The following is a 23,334-nucleotide window of genomic DNA, read 5'->3' on the forward strand; positions in this document are numbered from 1 at the left end:
GCGGCCATGGCTCACGGGCCCAGCCGCTCCGCGGCATGTGGGATCTTCCCGGACCGGGGCACGAACCCGTGTGCCCTGCATCGGCAGGCGGACTCTCAACCGCTGAACCACCAGGGAAGCCCCAGATGCATCTTGATTTGCAAGCACCGGGTGTTAACTGAATTGATGTCTCAGGAGGTCTGCAGTTCCCCACGGGCCTGCATGTCTCACATACCTAGGTTACCTGGGTGACAGCGACAGCCTCCGGGTGTAGGACTCTGTGCACTTTAGATGGCCCGGCCTCCATGCGTTTTCTGCCTGGGCACCATCGGAGGAAGGAGGCTACCCACCCACTTGCTAAGGCAGAGACACCTCCTCCCATCAGCGGGGGCCTGGAGCCCCTTCTCATTCCCCTCACCTGGAACAGGTAGTCTCCAGGGGGCACGTCGGTGATGTCGACCCACTGGCAGTCGATATCATGGCGGTACATGTCCCAGCAGCCCATGGTGATGCCCTGCTCGCCGAAGTTGGCACACTCGTAACTCTTCTGGATGTCTGAAGGCAGGGGCAGAGGCAAGCCCAGTCACCACGCGCCCGTGACCCCTCTGCCGGAAGAGGCTTCCTCTGCCATCTGGGCCACCCTGCCCACAAAGGGCCCCAAGCAGCCCTGCTGGGTGGGTGACATCCCCAGACCCCACCCTCAGCATCTCTCCATCCTCCCAGGCCGACAACCTTGGCTTCCTCTGGGCTCGGCAGCCCATCCCTTCTGTGCTCTCCTTTTGATGGAATCCCTCCCTCCTTCCCTGCCCACAACCCATTGCTCCCTCCTCCACGAAGCCTTCCCTGGCCACTCTGGCCCACCTAGGCCTTTCCAAGCAATATCAGCCTAGGAATGAAGCGTGTGCTTATCTGGGTAAGTTTTTGGTGTTTACTGTTGAGCTTGATGCTGGGGTCATCTTGTCTCCCTCTGGGGAATCTGCACTTGGATGTGGACTCAGGTCTGGCTTGTTTCTCTGACCCTTCCTGGGTCAGTCCATTGTCTGGCATATGGTAGGTGCTCAAAACCCATCTGCTGTGTGATTTCCTGGCCTGTCAGGGGCCACGTCAACCACTGACAATTCGCACCCATTTATCGAGAGGCTGCCTCGTCTGGGCGCTACTCTAAGGTCCGGCCACGCTGAGAAGGGTCATCGGGTCTCCCGTGGGAGAGCCTGGTCAGGCCAGGATGGCAGGTGCGCGCACAGGTGGTCACGGTGCAGGCGTGGCAGCTGACTAGGGGTGTGAGCGCGGTGCTGCCTCTGCCTGGGGCAGTCGAGAGGGTCTGGGAACCTCAGAGTGAGGGTTTAACTTGAACCTGGAGGTGAGAACCAGTGTGGCGGGGCACTTATGTTGGGACCCAGGGAGAAAAGGCTGTGGCAGCCAGAGTGGGAGGGGACTGCGTGTCAGGTTCAAGGGTTTGGGCCTTACCCGGGAGGCCACGTGGACCCACCAGTGCCCGTCAGCATAACTCTGGGGACCCAGGTGCCTTTATAGCCAGGCTTTGCCTACCCCCCAGCCCCAGGCTATAGTCGTGGGATCCCCAGTGAGGAAGGTCACGGGGAGAGTCAGCAGTGGCCAGGGTGACACAGAGACCTGCGCCCGGCCTCGGCTTCCAGCCAGGTGAGCGCCCACAGGAGCACGTGAGTCCCTCCAAAGCTCCCCAGCACCACCTGCCCCGCCAGAGATACCTCCTTCACATTCCGTGTCCTCCAAGCAGAAGCTGGCCTTGTGGCCCTCTGCCACCTTGGTACCGTTGAGGTTCAGCAGGTCGTAGTGGGTGAACACCTCCATGCTGTGGTAGTGCCTGGGGGCGAGAGAGGGGGCCTGGATGTCAGTCTCTGGAGTGACGGCCGCCTGCAAGCGATGGCCCAGCTGGCGATTTCCCACTGGGGACACCATGAGCAGAGCAGCGTGGTCCAAAGTGGCGGCCAGTGGGAGAGGAGTGGGCAGGGACAGGGCGTTAGGAAAGGGGGGATGGAGCCAACAAGCGTGGTACCTACGTGGGCTCTGGAGGGGCACAGCCCGCTCACCTCCCCCGGCCTCAGTTCTCTCATCACTAAGTGGGAATAATCATGCATATAAGGCACAGGATGTTGTGGAGAATAGTAAGATAAACTGAAGAGCAGAGGGCCCGGCATCAATAATAAGCTCAATAAATTAGGACATTTTTGGTAAATGTGTGCAACATCTTCCTGGGTGCTAAAGTGGCTATCACAGCCCATGCCTACTTGAGACATTTTCTGCAGACAAATACAAGTCACTCTTCCATGTCTTTTGAAAACTTTTAAGGTGGGAGTGTGGTCTGGAGGGAGAGAGACTGCAGAGGGCGGGGAGGGGTGGGAAGGGCAGGTGCTGATGAGTGGGACCCATGCGTGTCCTGAACCAGGGGACGGAGGCAGAAGTCTGTGCTCCTGGCATCGAGTAACTAAAAAAGGAGGCGAAAAGAGGGCTCTTAGGCCCTGCGGGAGGGAGAGGATGGCAGGCACATCCCGCGGGCCCTGGAAAGGAGTAGAGGGGGAGAGAGCTTGTACACCCCCGGGGCTCTTCCCTCGGTGGAGTGTTTACCTAATGGTGCGCCATCTGGTCACTTGGGAGGAATTGAGAACAGATGCAGATTCTTGGAAAGGCCTGTGTTTGGTGCAGAATAAACAAGGGAAACACGGCTGCCACGCATGGCCGTGGGGCCTTCCGAAAGCTCTTGGTGGCCAGGCCCGTCCTAAGCGGCTACACATGTATCACAAGCGGCTGCAACGCACTTATCTCTGTCATTACAGGGACATTTGGAAAATGGGGAAAAACTGAGGAACAAGGTACCAAGGCTGGGGGAACAGAATCACATGTTTCATTTCCATGCGAGCTGAGTTCCTGCTGCAGGAAAGAGGGAATGATAGCATGATCCCCTGTCAGGGGTTCTGTAAGGATGCAGTAGGAGAAATCACAGAAATAACCTAACATGGGGCTTGGAACCGAGCAGCACTCAGTACCCGTCAACCCTCTGCTTACTGCTACTACCCCCAGGAGGGATGGGGTCGCGCTTTATTACTGCCACCACCACTACCATTGCTACGGTTATTCCCAGGCCCGACAGCAGCTTCCCTGCCTCCCGGGCCTCAGGTGGTTGGCCTCAGGCTCCCTCCGCTGGATTCGCAGCAGAACAGAAGGAAGAGGGGAATTAAAAGGACAGGTTTCCCTCCCTCCCATGGGAACGTATGTGTATGTATAACTGATTCACTTTGTTGTGAAGCAGAAACTAACGCACCATTGTAAAGCAATGATACTCCAATAAAGATGTTAAAAAAAAAAAGGTTTTCAGAGAGGAAATCAGAGGCTCTCTTCCCTTCCTCCTGTGTTGGGCTTGTGCTAAAAAAAAGGTCAGAAGTTCCTAAGTTGGGCTTTTCCCAGGTCACTCATGTTTCTGGGTTTAAAGAATGCTGAGCCAGGGGCCCACAGGGAACAGTCACAAGGATGCATTTTGTGGCAGCTGAAGGGACGACACTGAGTCTATCTTGGCTTCTTGAAGGAGCAAGATGAGACATGAGGTCTGACTCATTGCCTAAAACATGTCTGCCTCTTTCAGAGACAGGTTTATGTTGTCATGTTTACCGGCTGGAAAGACTGAAGAGGAATAGGTTTATGTTCCGTTGTGTAAACAAAATTCAGACAGAGTCCACAGATGGACTCTGGAAGGGCTGACCTTCTCCTGCTCCCCTGCTTCCTGCAGACTCGATTTAAGAGTCTTCTTCCTCAGCCCCTCAGTTTTTCCCCTGTGGATATCAGGAGGGAAGCAGCTGGTTTGGAGCCTCCCGATGCTAGCTAGCTGAGGTCCGGGAGCCTCTGTGCTTTACCGCCAGGGCAAACGTGGACATCAGCCCCGGGGCCATGTTTCCCTCCCAGCTGGTTGGCTGTGGAGCCCAGGGGCACCCACCTTCCACCACCCACAGACACATCCCGGTGGGTATGGATCATGGCTGCTGGGAAGGCCCCTGGTGATCAGGGGAAATTTCTTCTTTTCAGGCTGAGTGTCCCGAACTTTGGAAGTCTAAGAGGGGGCCTGATCCATGGGATAAAGATAGGGAAACTCCGATTTGCAAAGAAATTCCAGAAGTCTAAGGCGGGAGAGAATACCTGACACTAGAGGGAGGTCATTGTAATCTGGATGAGAGGAAGGACAGCCTTCTACCGTGAGACTCCAGATCTCAGCATTCTAGGACACGGTACTAGCCGAGGCAGGAGGTGCTGGGTGAACACGTGGATGACAAAGCTAGTCCAGAGCAAGAAGGGAGGTTTGGGTATATTCTCTGTTACCCTAGGTCATCTCGGGCCCAGATAAAACTTTCGATCTGGGCATCAGTGTGCGTTGTAGACATGTTTCACTCTTTTCCGTTTCCCACACCAGCCACGAGTCTTCCGGTGCCTCCAGGATGGAGAGTCCTGGCCGGCACTCAGTCGTGGTTGGGAAAAGGCTCCCATCCCCATTTCAGAGAAATTTGGGGCTGTGTTCCAGCCCCAGGAGGTGCGGCCACAAAGGGCAGGATCCCTTCTGCTTGCTCCGCCCTGCCCTCCTCATGTGCTAGGCAGCCCCTGGCCGGAACAAAGCCCCACGGATAGGATGAGGGCCTAAAATTGGCTCACAGAGGCCGCACTGAATCTGTGGGGCTTTGATCTGATACGGGGGCTGCTCCGCACATGGTAGGGGGTGGGGCGGAATGAAGGAAAGTCCCCCCTTTGTAGCCGGGCCATCCCTGACTGAAGGGCTGACACCCGTGCTGGATGTCACCTCCCTGGCGCTCCAGCTCCCAGCTCCTCTTCCGGGCTTCCCCAAGGTGTGAGGGACAGGGAGACTGAGCCCTGGGACAGAGCAGGGGCTGAGGACCGGGAGACGCCGGGTTGCTGTGTGCCCAGCTGTCAAAGCTGTGACATCATGTACCAGGGGAGCAGGTGTGGTCCCACTCCCTGGGACACAAGAAGCAGGACGGGGACCCCCATCAAGATCATCAACCAAGGGCCATATATATGAGAGAGAATGGTGCAGGGCATTTCCCTCTAGGTCTGGCTGGGGAGGAGACTCCTAAGGGGGCCGTTCTTTGTTTCATCTTAGGGCTTTCAAAGAACATAGCTCTGTTCCTCATCATAGCATCAACTAAACTGGGAGCTATAGTTTTCCCCATACACACTAATCTGAGCCAGGGTTCTCAATTTTGCCTCCACAGATGGGCTTCAGTGTCTGTAAATCTGTTGAAATAGGATGTTAAATCTAGAAATAATTTTTCTGAGTGGAGGACGGGCCAGCTTTCATCACACTCCCAAAGGGACCCAACGGAGATTCGGGCCAGGATTCCTATTGAAAGGGCCTCCCACAGAGCCTGGAGAATTCCCCTGGAGCTCTGGAGGCCAGGGGTGGGGAGTTTCTTATACTCTCTGGAGTCTTTAAGGTCAGAGGTTCTCAGCCATGGTCCAGGAGGTCGAGGCCTGAAGGAACATATGCTTAGCCAGAATGCTCTTTCTCACCCATCCCTCCCAAACCATTGATTGCAACATCTATAAACAAAGAAAGAAAATAGAACACAGGAAAAGCTGGGGTAGGGGTGGGGAGGAGGGGTCAGGGTCCCTGGAGCACCAGATCAGAAGAAACACTTCCATGATGTTGCCACGTGTATTCTTAGGGAAAAGACCATTCCTTGGAGCGCAAGCCTAGGTCACAGGGAGACTCCTACCGTGTGATGTCTGGGTGGAGTGCCACAGGTAGGGCAGAGATGCAATTACCTTCTACTTGTAGGCCCACAGGTCAGCACTTCCGCCATGTATTCTCTGAAGGAAATCAGGCACCCATATGTCATGGCTTTAATTTTACTCTCTGACTTTCTCCCTGCAGAAGACCTCCATGCTTCTATATAAAGACCAAAACTTCTTTGGCCAATTAGGACTTTTAGGACATATGGATAGTAATTACAGTTGACCTTTGAACAATGCCGAGGTTAGGGGCACGGACCCCCGTGAAGTTGAAAATCCAAGTACTGCTATCACTGCCTCAGAAACAAAGGAGTTGATAAATGACTCACCCGAGGGCAGGAAGCTGAAGCTGAAACCGTTTGGATAGATTCCGGACTCAAGCTCTAATTCTTTTGATTCCATGTATTGTAATCTCTAATCAGACATAAACTTTTCCCCACACTGAGTTAATTTAAAAGCTGTATAGGGCTTCCCTGGTGGTGCAGTGGTTAAGAACCTGCTTGCCAATTCAGGGGACATGGGTTCGAGCCCGGTTCGGGAAGATCCCACATGTCGTGGAGCAAATAAGCCCCTGCGCCACAACAACTAAGCCTGCGCTCTAGAGCCCGCGAGCCACAACTACTGAGCCCGTGTGCCACAACTACTAAAGCCTGTGCACCTAGAGCCCGTGCTCTGCCATAAGAGAAGCCACCGCAGTGAGAAGCCTGCGCACCGCAACGAAGAGTAGCCCCTGCTCGCCGCAACTAGAGAAAGCCTGCATGCACAGCAACCAAGACCCAACGCAGCCAAAAATAAATAAATAAAATAAATTTTTTAAAAAAAAGCTGTATAATGAAAATGCATATAGTGAGGTACAATATGTATTAAAAAAATCCACATATAAGTGGACCCGTGTAGTTCAAACCCGTGTTGTTCAAGGGTCAAATATAAAGGAATATCAGCACCCCTGAGTTCTACCATACTCCTTTTATCTATTTATTTATTTGGCTGCGCCTGGTCTTGGTTGCGGCGTGCGGGATCTTTAGTTGTGACATGCATCTGGTATCTTCCCCGACCAGGGATTGAACCCGGGCCCCCAGCATTGGGAGCACAGAGTCTTGGCCACTGGACCACCAGAGAAGTCCTCCACAGTCCTTTCTTTTGAAATGGGTTAAACAACTCTATCCCCAAACAGATTCGAATGTGACTAGGCCGTAAGTTATGACATGAAAAAGCAGCACAACACAGATTTCTGATGAAGATTGGGCGGAGGCACCAGGAAGAACGCACGCCTGGGAGTCAGAGAGGCCCCCAGTCGGGGGTCCCTGCTCCATGACTTCACCTTGGGCTAGTCCCTTGAACGCAGAGACGCCGTTTCCAGACTCAGGAAAACGAGGGTTCCCTGCTCTGGCACTTAGAAGGGGGTCAGTAAATGTTAGTTCATATGCCCCTAACTGTGATCATCACATTTTAGAGCTGGAAGGATGCCTGGTGGTCAGCCAGACTGGGGCCTCTCAGACTGCTGTGCACACAGTCCCCTGGTGACCTGTTAACACGCAGATTCTGCTGTGAATCTGCCAAGGACCCTGGATTCAGCACTGACTGCAGATGCTTGCCGGCCCGCAGGCCCTGCTCTGAGAAGCAGGGACGTGGTGCGAAAGCTCCTGTGCGGATGGGATTCTGAGCAGAGAGCCCGCACTCCCCGCGCCCAGGTCTGTGGCCCCTCACGGTGGGGGGCAGGGGGTGGCTGCCGCGTTGAGTGGCAGGGGTCTCCCTCCCTTCGTTCTCCAAACTGTGCTCACTCTGCTTTCTGTACCTGCCCAGCTCAGGTCTGAGCAGGAAAATGAGAGCCGTCACAGGCAGCCGGTTCAGGATTAGGCTAGGGATCAAGGCAAAGGGCCACAAAGAAGGGGGAAGGCAGGGAGATAAACAGGGACGCTTCTGTCGGCTCCAGCCAGGGCTGCCTCTGGGATTGCACTCTGTTCTTGTCCGTGATTTATACAGCGCTGGGAACAGAGCCACAGACTGAGGGCTGGAAGGGGTATTAGCAGTCCCCGCTGATGTGGCCCAGCTGGCCTAGACAGCATGCAACTAGTTAGAGGTACAGCTGGGTCGAGAGACCAGGCCTCATGACTCCTGGCCTAGAACTGCTGTTTCCACACCCACCGCCTTCGTAGAGATGTTTAAAACTTATACTGGTATTTAAAGTACATTCCTAAACGAACTCAGAATCCAACAACTGCAAAACCCCAAGCACCCTGCAGAGCACGAACTTGCTGTGGACACACTTGAAAACTGTCGACTGAAGGTCAATGGAGGGGCACTGGGTTCTCAAAACAAAGTTTGTCTCCGAACGGTAGAGACGTTGGAGCCAAGAGAGAGAACGGGCTTGGGGAAGAGGAGATGGGCCAGGGCCCCCTGGGAAGAGAGAATGGCATCTGCGAATGTGGGAGGCCAGTGGGCCGTCCCTCCAGCTGGGGAGAACCCCGCCCCCGGGACCGTGTGGCCTCTCGGCTATCCCTAAGTGACCCTGTGATTCTGGACCCCATCTGGGTGCCTCGGGCTGGCGCAGCCTCTGGCGCTGGCAGGGAGGGTTCACCTGTGGCAGTCATGCCAGATCCACGCGTGGCGGCCGTTCTTGGGTCGGAAGTCAGACTGGCCATTGTTGTGGATCTGGGAGGAGAAGCGCAAGAGCCGCCGGTAGCCCGTGGTGGGGTTGGTGTTGGCAGCCGAGGCCGCGAGGCAGTTCTCCTCCATGGCGCACTGAAGCATGAACATGGGCCGGTCTTCCAGGTAGGTGCTCTGCTGCACGATCTCTGCGTTGAGGACCAGGTCGGGGGCAGCTGGGAAGGCAGACACAGGATTCAGTCAAGGCCAGAGACCCCTCACCCCTTCCTGAGTAGGTTCCTTCTGATTCCTGAGCTGGCACTAGCCTCCATCCCTGCCGAGCCTCACTCTCTAGAACTGGCTCGTGGTGTCCCCCCTCCAGGTCACCTTCCTTGTGGATCGCTGCCCCCAATTCCTCTACCCCCTTCCCTGAGAGTCCTCCTGGACGCCTCTGTAGATCCCAGTGCATGTGCGCAAAATATTGACAGTTGTTCAGCGTGGGTAATGGGTGCACGAGGCTTCATTATATTATTTTCTCTCCTTTTGAGTGGCTTGAGATTTTCCATAGTAAAAAGCATACAAAAACAATGAAATTGTGCTATGCAGAGAGAGAACACTCTTAATACCTTGGTCTGATGCTTCTGGGAATGATACAAATGTATTTTCCACCATGTGTCATATTGTATGTAGATTTATAGTCTGCTAATACTGTTTCCCTTAAAACATAACTTGACATATTCTTTTGTTAATAAATATCCGTTACAACATCCATTTCATGGCTCCATAATATTTAATTCATAACCCTATCCCATACTTTTAGATACAAGAGTTGCCTGGAACCTTTCAGTTAAAGATGAAGCTGTGATAAACATCCTGCAGTAAATGTGTGTATGTAACTTTAATTATTTCTTTAGAATATATTTCTATAAATGAAACTGCTGGGGGGCAGGGTTGCATACTTTCAAGGCTCTGATGTATATCAGGTTCTACCAGTTTCCACTCGCACTGTTGCTCTACATGAGAGTTCTCCCCCAGGTACCTCTTTTAAAACAAGCTTGGGGACTTCCCTGGTGGCGCAGCGGTTAAGAATCCACCTGCCAATGCAGGGGACACGGGTTTGAGCCCTGGTCCGGGAAGATCCCACACACCGCAGAGCAACTAAGCCCGTGTGCCACAACTACTGAAGCCCGCGCACCTAGAGCCCGTGCTCCGCAACAAGAGAAGCCACTGCAATGAGAAGCCCACACACCGCGACGAACAGTAGCCCTTGCTCGCTGCAACTAGAGGAAGCCCGCACGCAGCAACGAGGACCCAATGCAGCCAAAAATAAATAAATTAAATAAATTAATTAAAAAAAGAAAACAAAACAAACCCGACTTACTCAATTAGTGCATTGCACATAGCAGGTGTTAAAAAAAAAATCACCAATGGCTAGAATCTATGTTTGCTAAACAATTGTATTAGAAGGATTAGCTTCTTTACCAAAGGATTAACTGTAAATTTCCCTTTGAAAGTGAGACTGTATTGACCAAAGGATTAACTGTAAGTTTCCCTTTAAAAGTGAGATTGCATTGAACATTTCTAGTGTACTTCAATTCACAAAAATGTTGTACGTGAATCATTTACAAGACCCATCCATCTTTTATTTCCTGACAGGTTGCTTGTAAATTTCTGAAGTGGGTGTCATCTGTGAGCTTTGCTTTGCTCTGCTCAAGTTCACCGGGGCCCGGAGCACTCCTCGCTTGTCTGCATCTCCTTCCCATCGTCCCCAGGCTGCACGTGGAGCCCAGTAGATTTTCAGTGATGGGGCCCCGCCGCCTCTAGAGAGCAAACCTACCTGCAGGGACTGGGTGTGGAACCGCAGGGGAGTGAAAGAGCACTCAAATGGGATGAGGGGTAGGGAGGCTCCCGTCTGCTGAGAACGATTTCCTCTTGGAGGGCGCAGACCGGGACGCAGCATTGCTGGCACTGAGTGTCCTGGGCACACCTTCTTTGAGGGTGCTGTGGTCTCTTATTCATTGTCTGTACACTAGTCAGTACTCACTGGACAGCCCCTCAGCTTCCCTCTGAGCTGGGCAGAGGGCTCTCCGCCGGACCCTCCTCTTTCCGAGAGGAGGCCAGCCCTCCCTCCAGCTCAGGAGTCTTCAGGTAACATGGCCTAACTTAGCCGGTAGCTCGCCTTCAGCACCTGCCATGGAATGGGGCCTTGACCTCCCTTATACCCAAAACATCCTCCAGAAGCTCATCCGAGGCATGCACTCATCCACCCGTCTATCAAGTATTATAATGAGCACTGTGCTAGCCTCTCTGGACAGTGCTAACAAAGAAGATCTTATGTTATGGCAGGAGAGACAGAGAGAGCACATATTAATTACTTAATTATAATTGTGACCAGAGCTTGAAGGAGAAATATGCGGTGTTTGGGGAATTATAGCAGGGGACCCAATCTGGGGAGAGGGGTCAGGAAAGACTTCCTTGGAGGCAGTTGCATTTTAGTTGTTCCACGGAGGATGAGCAGGGGTTAGAGGGAACTGCTCTAAGATGCTAATTGCAGTAGCACATGCCAGGCCCCTGCGGCATGAAGGAGGACCAAGGCCTGCGTGCACTGAAGAGGGGTGGGCAGGGAAGGCGGCCTGATATGAGGCCGGACAACACGCGCCTGTGCAAGACCCTGCGTTCACTTAGGTCGGTGGGAAAGCTTGGGTGGGGTTGGAACATGAGGCAGCACAAGGCGGGGACCAGCACTGACCCTGGCTTCAGGGAAGGGAAGCAAGGGGAGGTCCCAGGGTGGAGCCTCTGCGGTAACACGGCGTAGAGGATGGACTGTGGGATGGAAGAAGGTAAAGGGAGCTGAGAAACTATGGAAAGGTCAAAATCCAGACGGCTCGACTCTGGGGGGTATGATGAGGGAGACAGAGTGATATCAGGGAGAACTTCCAGGTTTAGGATGTAACTGGTTGGATGAGAAAAAGTAATTACAAAGGGTTGCCTGAAGAATATACTTTCTCTTTCTGAATAAAGTATTAAGCCAGATCAGTGCTCCTGGCCCCAGTAGCTTTTGCCCCTCTGCAGACCCTGACTGATACCTTCAGTCCAAGCTGAGGGGTTCTCTGAGCAATAGCCCCATGAAAGTCAATTTTTGTCTGCCATGAGGATATGGCGGGCATTGTTGATCTCATAACTCTCAGTCCTCATAATGAGAAGTTCCTTTTGATCTCAGTATCTAGAATAGTGGACTTCTCTTTGACTCAAGGGCTTGTTTCTATTGCATACTGTGAATTATATCAATGACCAGGTTTCCCTCTTCCCTTTGGCTGCTAGGAAGCTCACTGTATAATTACAATAGTAAATGTATATGAGTCTATAGCAGTAAATGTATAGGACTGTACAGTACCTATTTTTTATTAACCTCTCTCGGCTCCATTTTGAGCCACTACCTTTTTGCCAATACGTACTTTTTTTTTAATCTGCTTTAATCTTATGCTACCTTGAATTTTATTTAGCTTTACATTATCTTAACTTCCTTTTGGAAAAAATGATATATTATAAATATAAATAAATTATTAAGCTAAGAAAAGTCTCCCGATGAGGGTGAGACCACTTTGCTTGGATGCTCTCCCCTTGGAGGGCTGGTAAGGGTGGTCCTCTCGCTCTCTCCTCTCAGACAGGATGCGACAGCTTGTGACGTCTGCCCAGAGAAGCTCTCACTGGAGTTGAGAGTCCTGCTTTACAAGGGTTAGGAGATGCTGAGTGGGTCTAAAAGGGGTTGATGGGAGAAGTGACTGAGTTCAAGTTTAATCTTCTCCCTAGTTCGCCGTGATGGTAAACAGTACATCACTGTTTCTTAAGTGCTTGTGTGTATTTGTTGTCACATCTAATTTCCAGCTTCTAGGAAAAACAACAAAGACTGTGGATTACAGCAGTTAACTAACTTTGCCAAGATCAGCTAATAGTGGCAGGCAGGGTCTGGTCTGGAGTTCTCTGGCCAGACTCCAGGCCTCTCCTACCTCCCAGATTCACAAGGGAATCATATGATAAGGCAAGGACGGGGGGATCCAGAGAATGACATGCCTGCGGTGCTGTCAATGGGTCCTCTCAGCATGGAAGGGAACATACTGAGATGGTCATTCTGAATCCTGGCTGGGGTCAGGGAGGGGTGGGATGGGATTCCCTTCTATATTGTCAAGCTCTCTAGGACTCCCAGGGAGTCACCAGGAGGCTAAATCACCCCCAGGGTGTGAAAACAGGAAGGAAATGATCTTTCTTTTTCTTTTTCTTTTTTTTTTTGGCCACACCGCACACAGCATGCGGGATCTTAGTTCCCCGACCAGGTATCGAACCCGTGCCCCTTGCATTGGGAGCATGGAGTCTTAACCACTGAACCACCAGGGAAGTCCCAGGAAATGATGTATGGAGCAGGGCGGGAGGCAGGAAGCTGACACTCACCAAGCACTTAGCGTGTGCTTCACCTGTTAACCCAGAAGCATGCTCCCCAGAAGAACAAGTTCTTAGTCACTAAATCCGCCTAAGGCCACTTAAATAATCTACAGTGACCCGGCCTTTGAACCCAAGGCTCCCAGACTCCCAAGTCCTCCCTCCTGCCTTCCTCTCCACTGTCATTGGGCAAGATTCCAGGTTGCGGGTGCGGGTAGTTCCTCTTGCCCCCGACTCTTCCACTTAACACGAATCCATCTCTGCTTTCCTTTTTTGCTCGGCTCATAGCAGATGGCTCAGAGCCTTGCAAGGAATAATCAGTGAGACTCTGATCCCCTACTGGAGCCTGGCAGGGAGGGTGGGCTATGACACCCAGGAGCTCTCACTTTCTGAGCAGGCAACTCCAGCCCCGTGCTGCACCCCGCCCCCGGGGCAGGCCAAGTCCTCTCCGTCGTGGTGGCAGTGCGCCAGGGACAGCTCTGTTCCTGAGCACTTCACTCCGCTCATGACCACCTTGTTGGCGTTGATATTTCCTTGCCAATACCAGGTCTCCTGGATGAATCAACAACAACAAAAAAATGGGCAGTACGTCACCTAGAATTGTCATTTTGCCATATTCTATCAAATTTCAGCCTCACAAAAGTCCCAAGCCTTTATGATCCCATTATTCAGATGGAGACAGCCAAGGCACAAAGAGTCACTTACCCAAGTCATGCAGTTTGTTGGTGGCAGTGCGAGTGAGACCCTCACACTGGATTCTGCCCCTGCCCCCTTCTGGAAAGCACAGCTAAGGGTATGTTCAATGCTGTGTGTCAGGAATGGCAGCTCATGCTGCCCACTCCCTCTCCCTGAGCCCGGGGCAGACATTACTAATCAATCACAGCACGCTCCTCTAAGCATGACTGTGCTCTCAGAATCCTTCTCAACACAGTGCTCCAGGAATACACTGCCAATTGATCAGAATTGGCAGGAGAGAAGAAATCTATTCACATATGTCAATAGTTAGTTCCATGTTCATAAATCTCATTGGTTCTGTTTCTCTGAAGAACCTGACTACACACCCTTATCCTCTAGAGAGAAAACTGGGGCCTCGGGAAGGGATAGGGCTTGCAATCAGGGGCAGATTTGGGACTGATATCAGGGGCAGGCCCGTTCACAGCCTCAGCTGTGAGGCCCAGGTGTCTTAGGACCGAGCTGACGGGGAACAGAAATAGCCGGACAGCCACTCTGTTGTAATGAGCACGGTTTTTCGACTCTCTTTGAAGAAGCAGAGAGCACCCTGGCTTGTCATAAGCAGTATCAGCAGAAACATTACATGGCCCTGTGAAGCCAGGCTCCCAGAGGGCCCCGGGTACCAGAGGCCTGCCCTTTCTGGAGGCTGGGGTGAGGAGCCACAGGGCAGTCCCTGCTCAGGGCTCAGCACCTACCCTGGGCCCCGGACAGCCCGCAGCAGGCAGTCGGGCTCCGCAAGGCTGCCTGAGTTCTCCCGCGTCCCTTCCTAAGAAACCCCTTCCCCGCGCAGGCCGCCTGGGCACAGGGGCTGAAGTCAGGATTAGCAAAGCGAGATGGGGGAGCTTCAGACATTTTCTTGTCCTGGGAGAAGCTGAAGGGAAGTGTTTAGAGCCAGGATATTGAGGACCTGGGACTATTCATTCCACGTCACGGGGAGGCGTAGAAGGGCGGCTGCTTTGCCCCAGGTCATTGCGCAGCCGGCTGGTAGGGCTCCGGTTGGGAACAGACCCGGAGCCTCCTGGCTGCCACTGCTCCGGCCCCCAGCCTCTTTCTGACAATGTTCCCTCATAGGATGGGGTCCAGAAAGCAATGATTTTTGAAGCCGAAGCGCTGCTTGTCTTTCTTCTGATAGGGGCAGGAGCTTAACTGCCCTCAGCTGAGTCTCTCTGTTTAAGGAAGGGCCGGCGGGGAGGAGGGTGCAGCGGCTGTGAAAGGGCCCTGGACAAGGCTTGGGGATTTACCAGCCAACCAAGGAGAGGATGCGTGGATGTGGACACCGTGGGGAAGCATGTTCTGGGTGAGCGAAGGCGTCTGGGGGGTTGGGCTGGGTGGTCTCCACTGCCCCACAGGACTGAGTGGCTTCCGTCTGCAAAAGGCACATCAGGACGGCCCGGGAGGAGCCCTTGGCACAGTGCGAATCCCAGCACGCAGAGCTGAGACCGTGAAACCAGAGTCAGAGAGCGCGTGACCCACCCAAGGACTCAGGGCTGCGGAGAGCGGCGTGGGGGCCAGGATGAGGCTCTTCCTCCGAGTCCATGGCTCTCTGTCTCCTGGGGTTCGTGGAAGATGGGGGCTGACGAGAGATGGGCAGGATCAGACTGGATGGAGGGTTCAGGGCCCTCAGGGATTTCTCACCTGGAAGGCGTTGCTGGCAAACCCCAGGCCCAGCTGCCGGCAGACCACCATGGCCTCCACGATGCCCCAGTTCTCGCCGCACACTGTCCCCCACACGAGGGACCCGTTCCTCTCCACCAGCACCTCCACTCGGCCCTCATAGGGGTTTCGGCCCCCGTTCAGGCGCAGCTGTGGAGAGAAAGGAAGGCAAGATCGCCACGAGGGGAAGGCAGGTTGACGCCCCGCCGTACTGCCCTCAGTCCCAATTTCCCCAAGGCAGGGGGTCCTGCCTGCGACACAGATCCCACAGCATCGCTGAGAGCCTACTGTGTGACGCAGGCATCGTGCCCAGCATGGTCTTCTGTATTCGGTCCCCCTCCCCCGCCCCACCGCAGGCATCCTGGGGCCCTAGAAGCCTGTGCAGCTGGGGAGGCCCACTGATCCTCTGAGCGGCACAGCAGAATCTGCTTCTGCTGCCCACGCGCGCACCAGGGGGGCTGCTCTTAGATCAGACACTTGGAAGGATGCAGCAAGAGGCCTAAAAATGGTAGAACCCCCGACTCTCTCCTGGACCCTTTTCTCCTCGCCACACCTCCTGCCCCCAGGTTCCAGCTCCTGATCACAGCTCCTCCCACGGCGTCCCCTGCTGTCCTCTCCCGCAGAACTGTCTTCTGAGACCCATACAGCCAGCTGCCTGTCCCACCCGGCACCTCGGAGACCCCAAATCTAACTTGTCCTCTTTTCTCTCCCCACCTAAAGCCGTGCTCTACCTCCCCCTCGTTCCCTATTTCAGCTAAAGCCACTACCATCCGTCCCAGGGCCAGCAAACCGTGTAGCGTGAAAGCAGGCGTCACAATATGTAAATGATGGGGCACAGCTGTGTGCCCATAAAACCATGTAAACAAAACCAGGCAGAGGGATGGGTTTGGACTGCAAGCTGGAGTTTGCCGATCCCGAATCTATTCCGTTAGACAAGCCAGAAACCGGGGTGCAGTCCTCAGCATGTCGTCTCTCTCATCACCCCACATCCCGTCAAAATCTTCCTCCGTAGATTTTATCTCCCAAGTCTCTCTCCGACGCGCCCTCCTTCCTCCAGCTCCATCCTTCCCCTCTCGTCCCAGGCATCATCACCTCTCACCTGAACCAGCCCTCCTTACCTCCTGTTGCCTCTCCTCTTGCCTTCACTGACCCATTCTCCACGCAGAAGCCAGAGTCACAGTTGAAAGACACCCAGCCGCACTCCTCCCCTAGCACACGTCCATGGGTTCCCAGTGCTCCACTACTCCCCTCCTCATCCTCATCACATGTCTCTCTCCTCCCTGTTCTCCGACCTCCAAGGGCATGGCCTTCTTTCAGTTTCCATGGCTACCTAACTTTCCCGACCATGTCACCCAGTGAGCCTCATTTCACACTGAAGTCTATTATATACGAGGCCCTTTTGCCTGGCTGGTCCCACTCATCTTTCCAATCCTATACCCAATGGCACTTCCCTCCGATGGGGCTCAGTGCCCGCTTACACAGTCTATCACTCCCTCTACATCTCCTTCTTAGCATTCTTGACAATTACAATTAAGCTAATTCACAATTTAACGTCTGTCTCCTCTGCTAGATTATAAGTGCCAAAGAGCAGAGCTGTATTTGTCTGGTTTACTGGATGATCAATAACTAAGACAGCACCTCCCACATGTTAGGTATCTGCCAAGCCTATTTTTGGAAGGGATGAATACACGATCAGTCTTACGGAATGCAAGCGTGGACCAACTTAAGTGAGCCCAAGCACGGAGATCTGGAATTTGGGAAAGGGTTCTGAGAACTGCAGCCTTAAATCCAGATACCTTACCCTGCTTTCCTTTATGCTTCTAACAATTCATTCCTTTGAGATAAGGCATAACACTTCCAGGAATCCTCAGCTGTTTGTTTGCCAGTCCTTAGCAACGGCACGACCCCTAAGTCACAGGTCTTAATTCTTACGGACTTAGGGGCTGGGAGGGTCACTGAGGTCAGCCGACAAACAGACAAGCCGAGGGCAGACATGACACTCGATCTACCTGCCACGGTTGTTGAGCGGATGCATAAATGAGGTAGTTCATGTAAAGTGCTCAAACAGGGCCTGGCACCAAGTGAGTGCCGAGAGCTATCAGACATCCTCACGGCAATGATCATCATTAGGGTGGGAGTTCCAGCAGAAAGCAAGCCTCTCTTCAGAGGAGCTAGAAGAGGTCAGAGCAGGCAGGAAGAGGGCTGGCCTTCGGGAGGCTGACATTTGTCTTCCTGGGTGTCTCTGGGCTGAAGGAAAACCCGATGAAGCTGGACACTGGACACTGGATATGCATGGTACATTGGCCTTGACTAACATATCTTGGGATCTATGTAAAAACACAAACAGGTAAGATGGGCAGAGCCATCAAGAAAGTCCTAGAAGGGCCTGAACCTCAGCAGGAGGTGAGTCACCCAGCTCCAACGTGCAGGGGAAGGCCAGCAGCCCTTGGGCAGGGTGCGCCTTCAACCCATCTGGGATGTCTCTAGAGGTAACTTCAAGCCATCCCCTCTGCTTTTTTGAGACCTAATAAGGGCCTGTATTTTACCATATACTTCCTCTATGTGCTTACTGAACTCTGCCGGTAATGCTGGCACCTCCTGAGAGATGAAATGAATTGTGCATAGTTCACAGGATCCATTCATTCATCCGGTATTTACTGAGCTTTTACTATATGACAGGCCCAATGCTCAGTGCTGGGAAATTCACAGGCAGACTTTCAGAGCACTTATCGTGTCTCCGGCCCTGTGCAAGCCCTTTATGGACATTCGGTCCTCACAGAACCCCTAGGAGGCAGCAGTACCATGTCATCCAAATTTCACAGATGAGAAAGTAGAGTCTCAGATACAGTAAGTGTCTCTTAACTACCATGCTAGACCACCTCCAAACCATGCACGTAAGCCCCCTTCTCCAGGGATGCTTTTGTCCCAAAGCAGGGACCACCAAGCCAGAACTGAGGACCGACTCACAGTCAGGATGGAGGATGGAGCACTCCTGCTGGGAGGTTGGGGCTCTGGAGCCTGGGCTTATGTTCTGAGGCTTTTCCTGTCCACTGGGGTCAGACTGAGCCCTGAGGTTTAGGATACTCACTAAGGCACCTAATTTTGTGCCTTGTGCAAACCATCTCCGGTTGCCTCTGAGAGGCTACAGCCTTGGCAAGGAGCGGTCTGCCAGCCCCCCACGCATGTCCCCTCCCCCCACCCGCCCGGCCCCCTGAGTCTCCGGCCTCCTGGCCTGAGGACACTATGTGTCCTGGATAGAGAGACAGTGGGGACTGTGATGGCGACTGCAGGCCTCTCCTCTAGGCCTCGGGCTGAGCCCTCTAACAGCTTGTGTCCTGATTTAGGAGCCTTGAGCCTCCCTTCTCTTTGGGAGGTCCAAGTCCTTTCCCCTTCCCCTCGGTGTCGTTTCTAGAATCTCACCGCCGAGCCTGGTGGAGCTACAGGCCGGCACAGGGATGCACCCTGGGGAGGTGGAGGCCATGAGTGAGGACCCCTCCCGTGGGCCAGGTTGGCACTGAAGTTCGGAACGCCAGTGGGCAGTGATGATTAAAAGCAGAATGATGATCGATTCAAGATGGCGGAGTAGAAGGACGTGCACTCACTCCCTCTTGCGAGAGCACTGGAATCACAACTAACTGCTGAACAATCATCGACAGGAAGACACTGTATCTCACCAAAAAAGATACCCCACATCCAAAGACAAAGGAGAAGCCCCAATGAGATGGTAGGAGGGGCGCAATCACAATAAAATCAAATCCTGTAACTGCTGGGTGGGTGACTCACAAACTGGAGAACACTTATACCACAGAGGTCCACCCACTGGAGTGAAGGTTCTGAGCCCCACATCAGGCTTCCCAACCCGGGGGTCCGGCAACGGGAGGAGGAATTCCTAGGGATTCAGACTTCAAAGTCTAGCGGGACTTGATTGCAGGACTTTGACAGGACTGGGGGAAACAGAGACTTCACTCTTGGAGGGCACGCACAAAGTAGTGTGTGCATCGGGACACAGGGGAAGGAGCGGTGACCCCATAGGAGACTGAATCAGACCTACCTGCTAGTGTTGGAGGGTCCCCTGCAGAGGCGGGGGGGTTGCTGTGTCTCACTCTGAGGACAAGGACACTGCCAGCAGAAGATTTGGGAAGTATTCTTTGGTGTGAGCCCTCCCAGAGTCCACCATTAGCCCCACCAAAGAGCTGTGTAGGCTCCAGTGTTGGGTCGCGTCAGGCCAAACAACCAACAGGGAGGGAACCCAGCCCCACCCATTAGCAGACAAGTGGATTAAACTTTTACTGAGCTCTGCCCACCAGAGCAACAGCCAGCGCTACCCACCACCAGTCCCTACCATCAGGAAACTTGCATAAGCCTCTTAGATAGCCTCATCCACCAGAGGGCAGACAGCAGAAGCAAGAAGAACTACAGTCCTGCAGCCTGTGGAACAAAAACCGCAATCACAGAAAGATAGACAAGATGAAAAGGCAGAGGGCTATGTACCAGATGAGTGAACAAGATAAAACCCCAGAAAAAAAACTAAGTGAAGCAGAGACAGGAAACCTTACAGAAAAAGAATTCAGAATAATGGTAGTGAAGATGATCCAGGACCTTGGAAAAAGAATGGAGGCAAAGATCGAGAAGATGCAAGAAATGTTTAACAAAGACCTAGAAGAATTAAAAAACAAACACCTAGAAGAATTAAAGAACAAACAAACAGAGATGAACAATGCAATAACTGAAATGAAAAATACACTAGGAGGAATCAACAGCAGAATAGCTGAGGCAGAAGAATGGATAAGTGACCTGGAGACAGAATGGTGGAATTCACTGCCGCAGAACAGAATAAAAAAAGAAAAGAATGAAAAGAAATGAAGACGGCCTAAGAGACCTCTGGGACAGCATTAAACACAACAACATTCACAAGATAGGGGTCCCAGAAGGAGAAGAGAGAGAGAAAGGACACGAGAAAATATCTGAAGAGATTATAGTCGAAAACTTCCCTAACATGGGAAAGGAAATAGCCACCCAAGTCCAGGAAGCGCAGAGAGTCCCAGGAAGGATAAACCCAAGGAGAAACACGCCAAGACACATAGTACAGCTGATTTCTCAGCAGAAACTCTACAAGCCAGAAGGGAGTGGCATGATATACTTAAAGTGATGAAAGGGAAGAACCTACAGCCAAGATTACTCTACCCCACAAGGATCTCATTTAGATTTGACGGAGAAATCAAAAGCTTTACAGACAAGCAAAAGCTAAGAGAATTCAGCACCACCAAACCAGCTCTTCAACAAATGCAAAAGGAACTTCACTAAGTGGGAAACACAAGAGAAGAAAAGGACCTACAAAAACAAACCCATAACAATTAAGAAAATGGTCATAGGAACATACATATCGATAACTACCTTAAACGTGAATGGATTCAATGCTCCAACCAAAAGACACAGGCTCGCTCAACGGATACAAAAACAAGACCCATCTATATGCTGTCTACTGAAGAGACCCACTTCAGACCTAGGGGCACACAGAGTCTGAAAGTGAGGGGCTGGAAAAAGATATTCCATGCAAATGGAAATCAAAAGAAAGCTGGAGTAGCAATACTCATATCAGTTAAAATAGACTTTAAAATAAAGAATGTTACAAGAGACAAGGAAGGACACTACATAGATCAAGGGATCAAGCCAAGAAGATATAACAATTATAAATATATATGTGCCCAACATAGGAGCACCACAATACATAAGGCAACTTCTAACAGCTATAAAATAGGAAATCGACAGTAACACAATAATAGTGGGGACTTTAACACCTCACTTACACCAATGGACAGATCATCCAAACAGAAAATTAATAAGGAAACACAAGCTTTAAATGACACAATAGACCAGACAGATTTAATTGATATTTATAGGACATTCCATCCAAAAACAGCAGATTACACTTTCTTCTCAAGTGCACACAGAACATTCTCCAGGATAGATCACATCTTGGGTCACAAATCAAGCCTCGGTAAATTTAAGAAAATTGAAATAATATCAAGCATCTTCTCTGATCACAATGCTATGAGATTAGAAATGAATTATAGGGAAAAAATGTAAAAAACACAAACACATGGAGGCTAAACAATATGTTACTAAATAACCAAGGGATCACTGAAGAAATCAAAGAGGAAATCAAAAAATACCTAGAGACAAATGACAATGAAAACACGACGATCCAAAACCTACAGGATGCAGCAAAAGCAGTTCTAAGGGGAAGTTTACAGCAATACAAGCCTATCTCAAGAAACAAGAAAAATCTCCAATAAACAATCTAACCTTACACCTAAAGGAACTAGAGAAAGAAGAACAAACAAAACCCAAAGTTAGTAGAAGGAAAGTAATCATAAAGATCAGAGCAGAAATAAATGAAATAGAAACAAAGAAAACAATAGCAAAGATCAATAAAACTAAAAGCTGGTTCTTTGAGAAGGTAAACAAAATTTATAAACCATTAGCCAGACTCATCAAGAAAAAGGGCGAGGACTCAAATCAATAAAATTAGAAATGAAAAAGGAGAAGTTACAACATACACTGCAGAAATACAAAGCATCCTAAGAGACTACTACAAGCAACTCTATGCCAATAAAATGGACATCCTGGAAGAAATAGACAAATTCCTAGAAAGGTATAACCTTCCAAGACTGAATTAGGAATAAACAGAAAATATGAACTGACCTATCACAAGTAATGAAATTGAAACTGTGATTCAAAATCTTCCAGCAAACAAAACTCCAGGATCAGATGGCTTCACAGGTAAATTCTATCAAACATTTAGAGAAGAGCTAACACCCATCCTTCTCAAACTCTTCCAAAAAATTGCAGAGGCAGGAAAATGCCCAAACTCATTGTATGAGGCCACCATCACCCTGATACCAAAACCAGACAAAGATACTACAAAAAAAGAAAATTACAGACCAATATCACTGATGAACAAAGATGCAAAAATCCTCACCAAAATACTGGCAAACAGAATCCAACAGCACATTAAAAGGATTATACACCATGATCAAGTGGGATTTATCCCAGGGATGCAAGGATTCTTCAATATATGCAAATCAATCAATGTGATACACCATATTAACAAATGGAAGAATAAAAACTATATGATCATCTCAGTAGATGCAGAAAAAGCTTTTTACAAAATTCAACACCCATTTATGATAAAAACTCTCCAGAAAGTGGGCATAGAGTGAACCTACCTCAACATAATAAAGGCCATATACAACAGACCCACAGCAAACACCATTCTCAATGGTGAAAAACTGGTAGCATTTCCTCAAAGATCAGGAACCAGACAAGGATGTCCATTCTAGCCACTATTATTCAACATAGTTTTGGAAGTCCTAGCCATGGCAATCAGAGAAGGAAAGAAATGAAAGGAAAACAAATTGGAAAAGAAGAAGTAAAACTGTCACTGTTTGCAGATGACATGATACTATATATAGAGAATCCTAAAGATGCCATCAGAAAACTACTAGAGCTAATCAATGAATTTGGTAAAGTCGCAGGATACAAAATTAATGCACAGAAATCTCTTACAGAACTAGAACAAAAAATCTTGAAATTTGTATGGAGACAAAAAAGACCCCAAATAGCCAAAGCAGTCTTGAGGGAAAAAAATGGAGCTGGAGGAATCAGACTCCCTGACTTCAGACTATACTACAAAACTACAGTAATTAAGACAATATGGTACTGGCACAAAAACAGAAATATAGATCAATGGAACAGGATAGAAAGCCCAGACATAAACCCACACACCTATGGTCAACTTATCTATGACAAAGGAGGCAAGGATATACAATGGAGAAAAGACAGTCTCTTCAATAAGTGGTGCTAGGAAAACTGGGCAGCTACACGTAAAAGAATGAAATTAGAACACTCCCTAACACCATACACAGAAATAAACTCAAAATGGATTAGAGACCTAAATGTAAGACCGGACACTATAAAACTCTTAGAGGAAAATATAGGAAGAACATTCTTTGACATAAATCAGGGAAACATCTTTTCTGATCCACCTCCTAAAGTAATGGAAGTAAAAACAAAAATAAACAAATGGGACCTAATGAAACTTAAAAGCTTTTGCAAAGCAAAGGAAACTGTAAACAAGGCAAAAAGACAACCCTCAGAATGGGAGAAAATATTTGCAAA

The 23,334-nt window shown here is 50.7% G+C and overlaps 1 protein-coding gene across 1 annotated transcript in view; it reads right to left on the reverse strand.

Annotated features, from left to right (window-relative positions):
- Positions 1-199: 199 nt before the first annotated feature.
- LOXL2 (lysyl oxidase like 2) overlaps positions 200-23,334 on the reverse strand; it is a 94,144-nt gene continuing 71,009 nt past the window's right edge. Inside the window, exons 8-12 of the mRNA XM_028494198.1 lie at positions 15,136-15,303; positions 13,155-13,320; positions 8,327-8,570; positions 1,707-1,822; positions 200-534 (exon numbers count right to left, since the gene is read on the reverse strand). Of these exons, the coding sequence (XP_028349999.1) occupies positions 215-534; positions 1,707-1,822; positions 8,327-8,570; positions 13,155-13,320; positions 15,136-15,303 (1,014 nt within the window). The 3' untranslated portion in view covers positions 200-214. The remainder of the gene's footprint in view (positions 535-1,706; positions 1,823-8,326; positions 8,571-13,154; positions 13,321-15,135; positions 15,304-23,334) is intronic.

This window comes from Physeter macrocephalus, chromosome 9 (genome assembly GCF_002837175.3).
Source record: "Physeter macrocephalus isolate SW-GA chromosome 9, ASM283717v5, whole genome shotgun sequence".
Lineage (NCBI taxonomy): Eukaryota > Metazoa > Chordata > Mammalia > Artiodactyla > Physeteridae > Physeter > Physeter macrocephalus.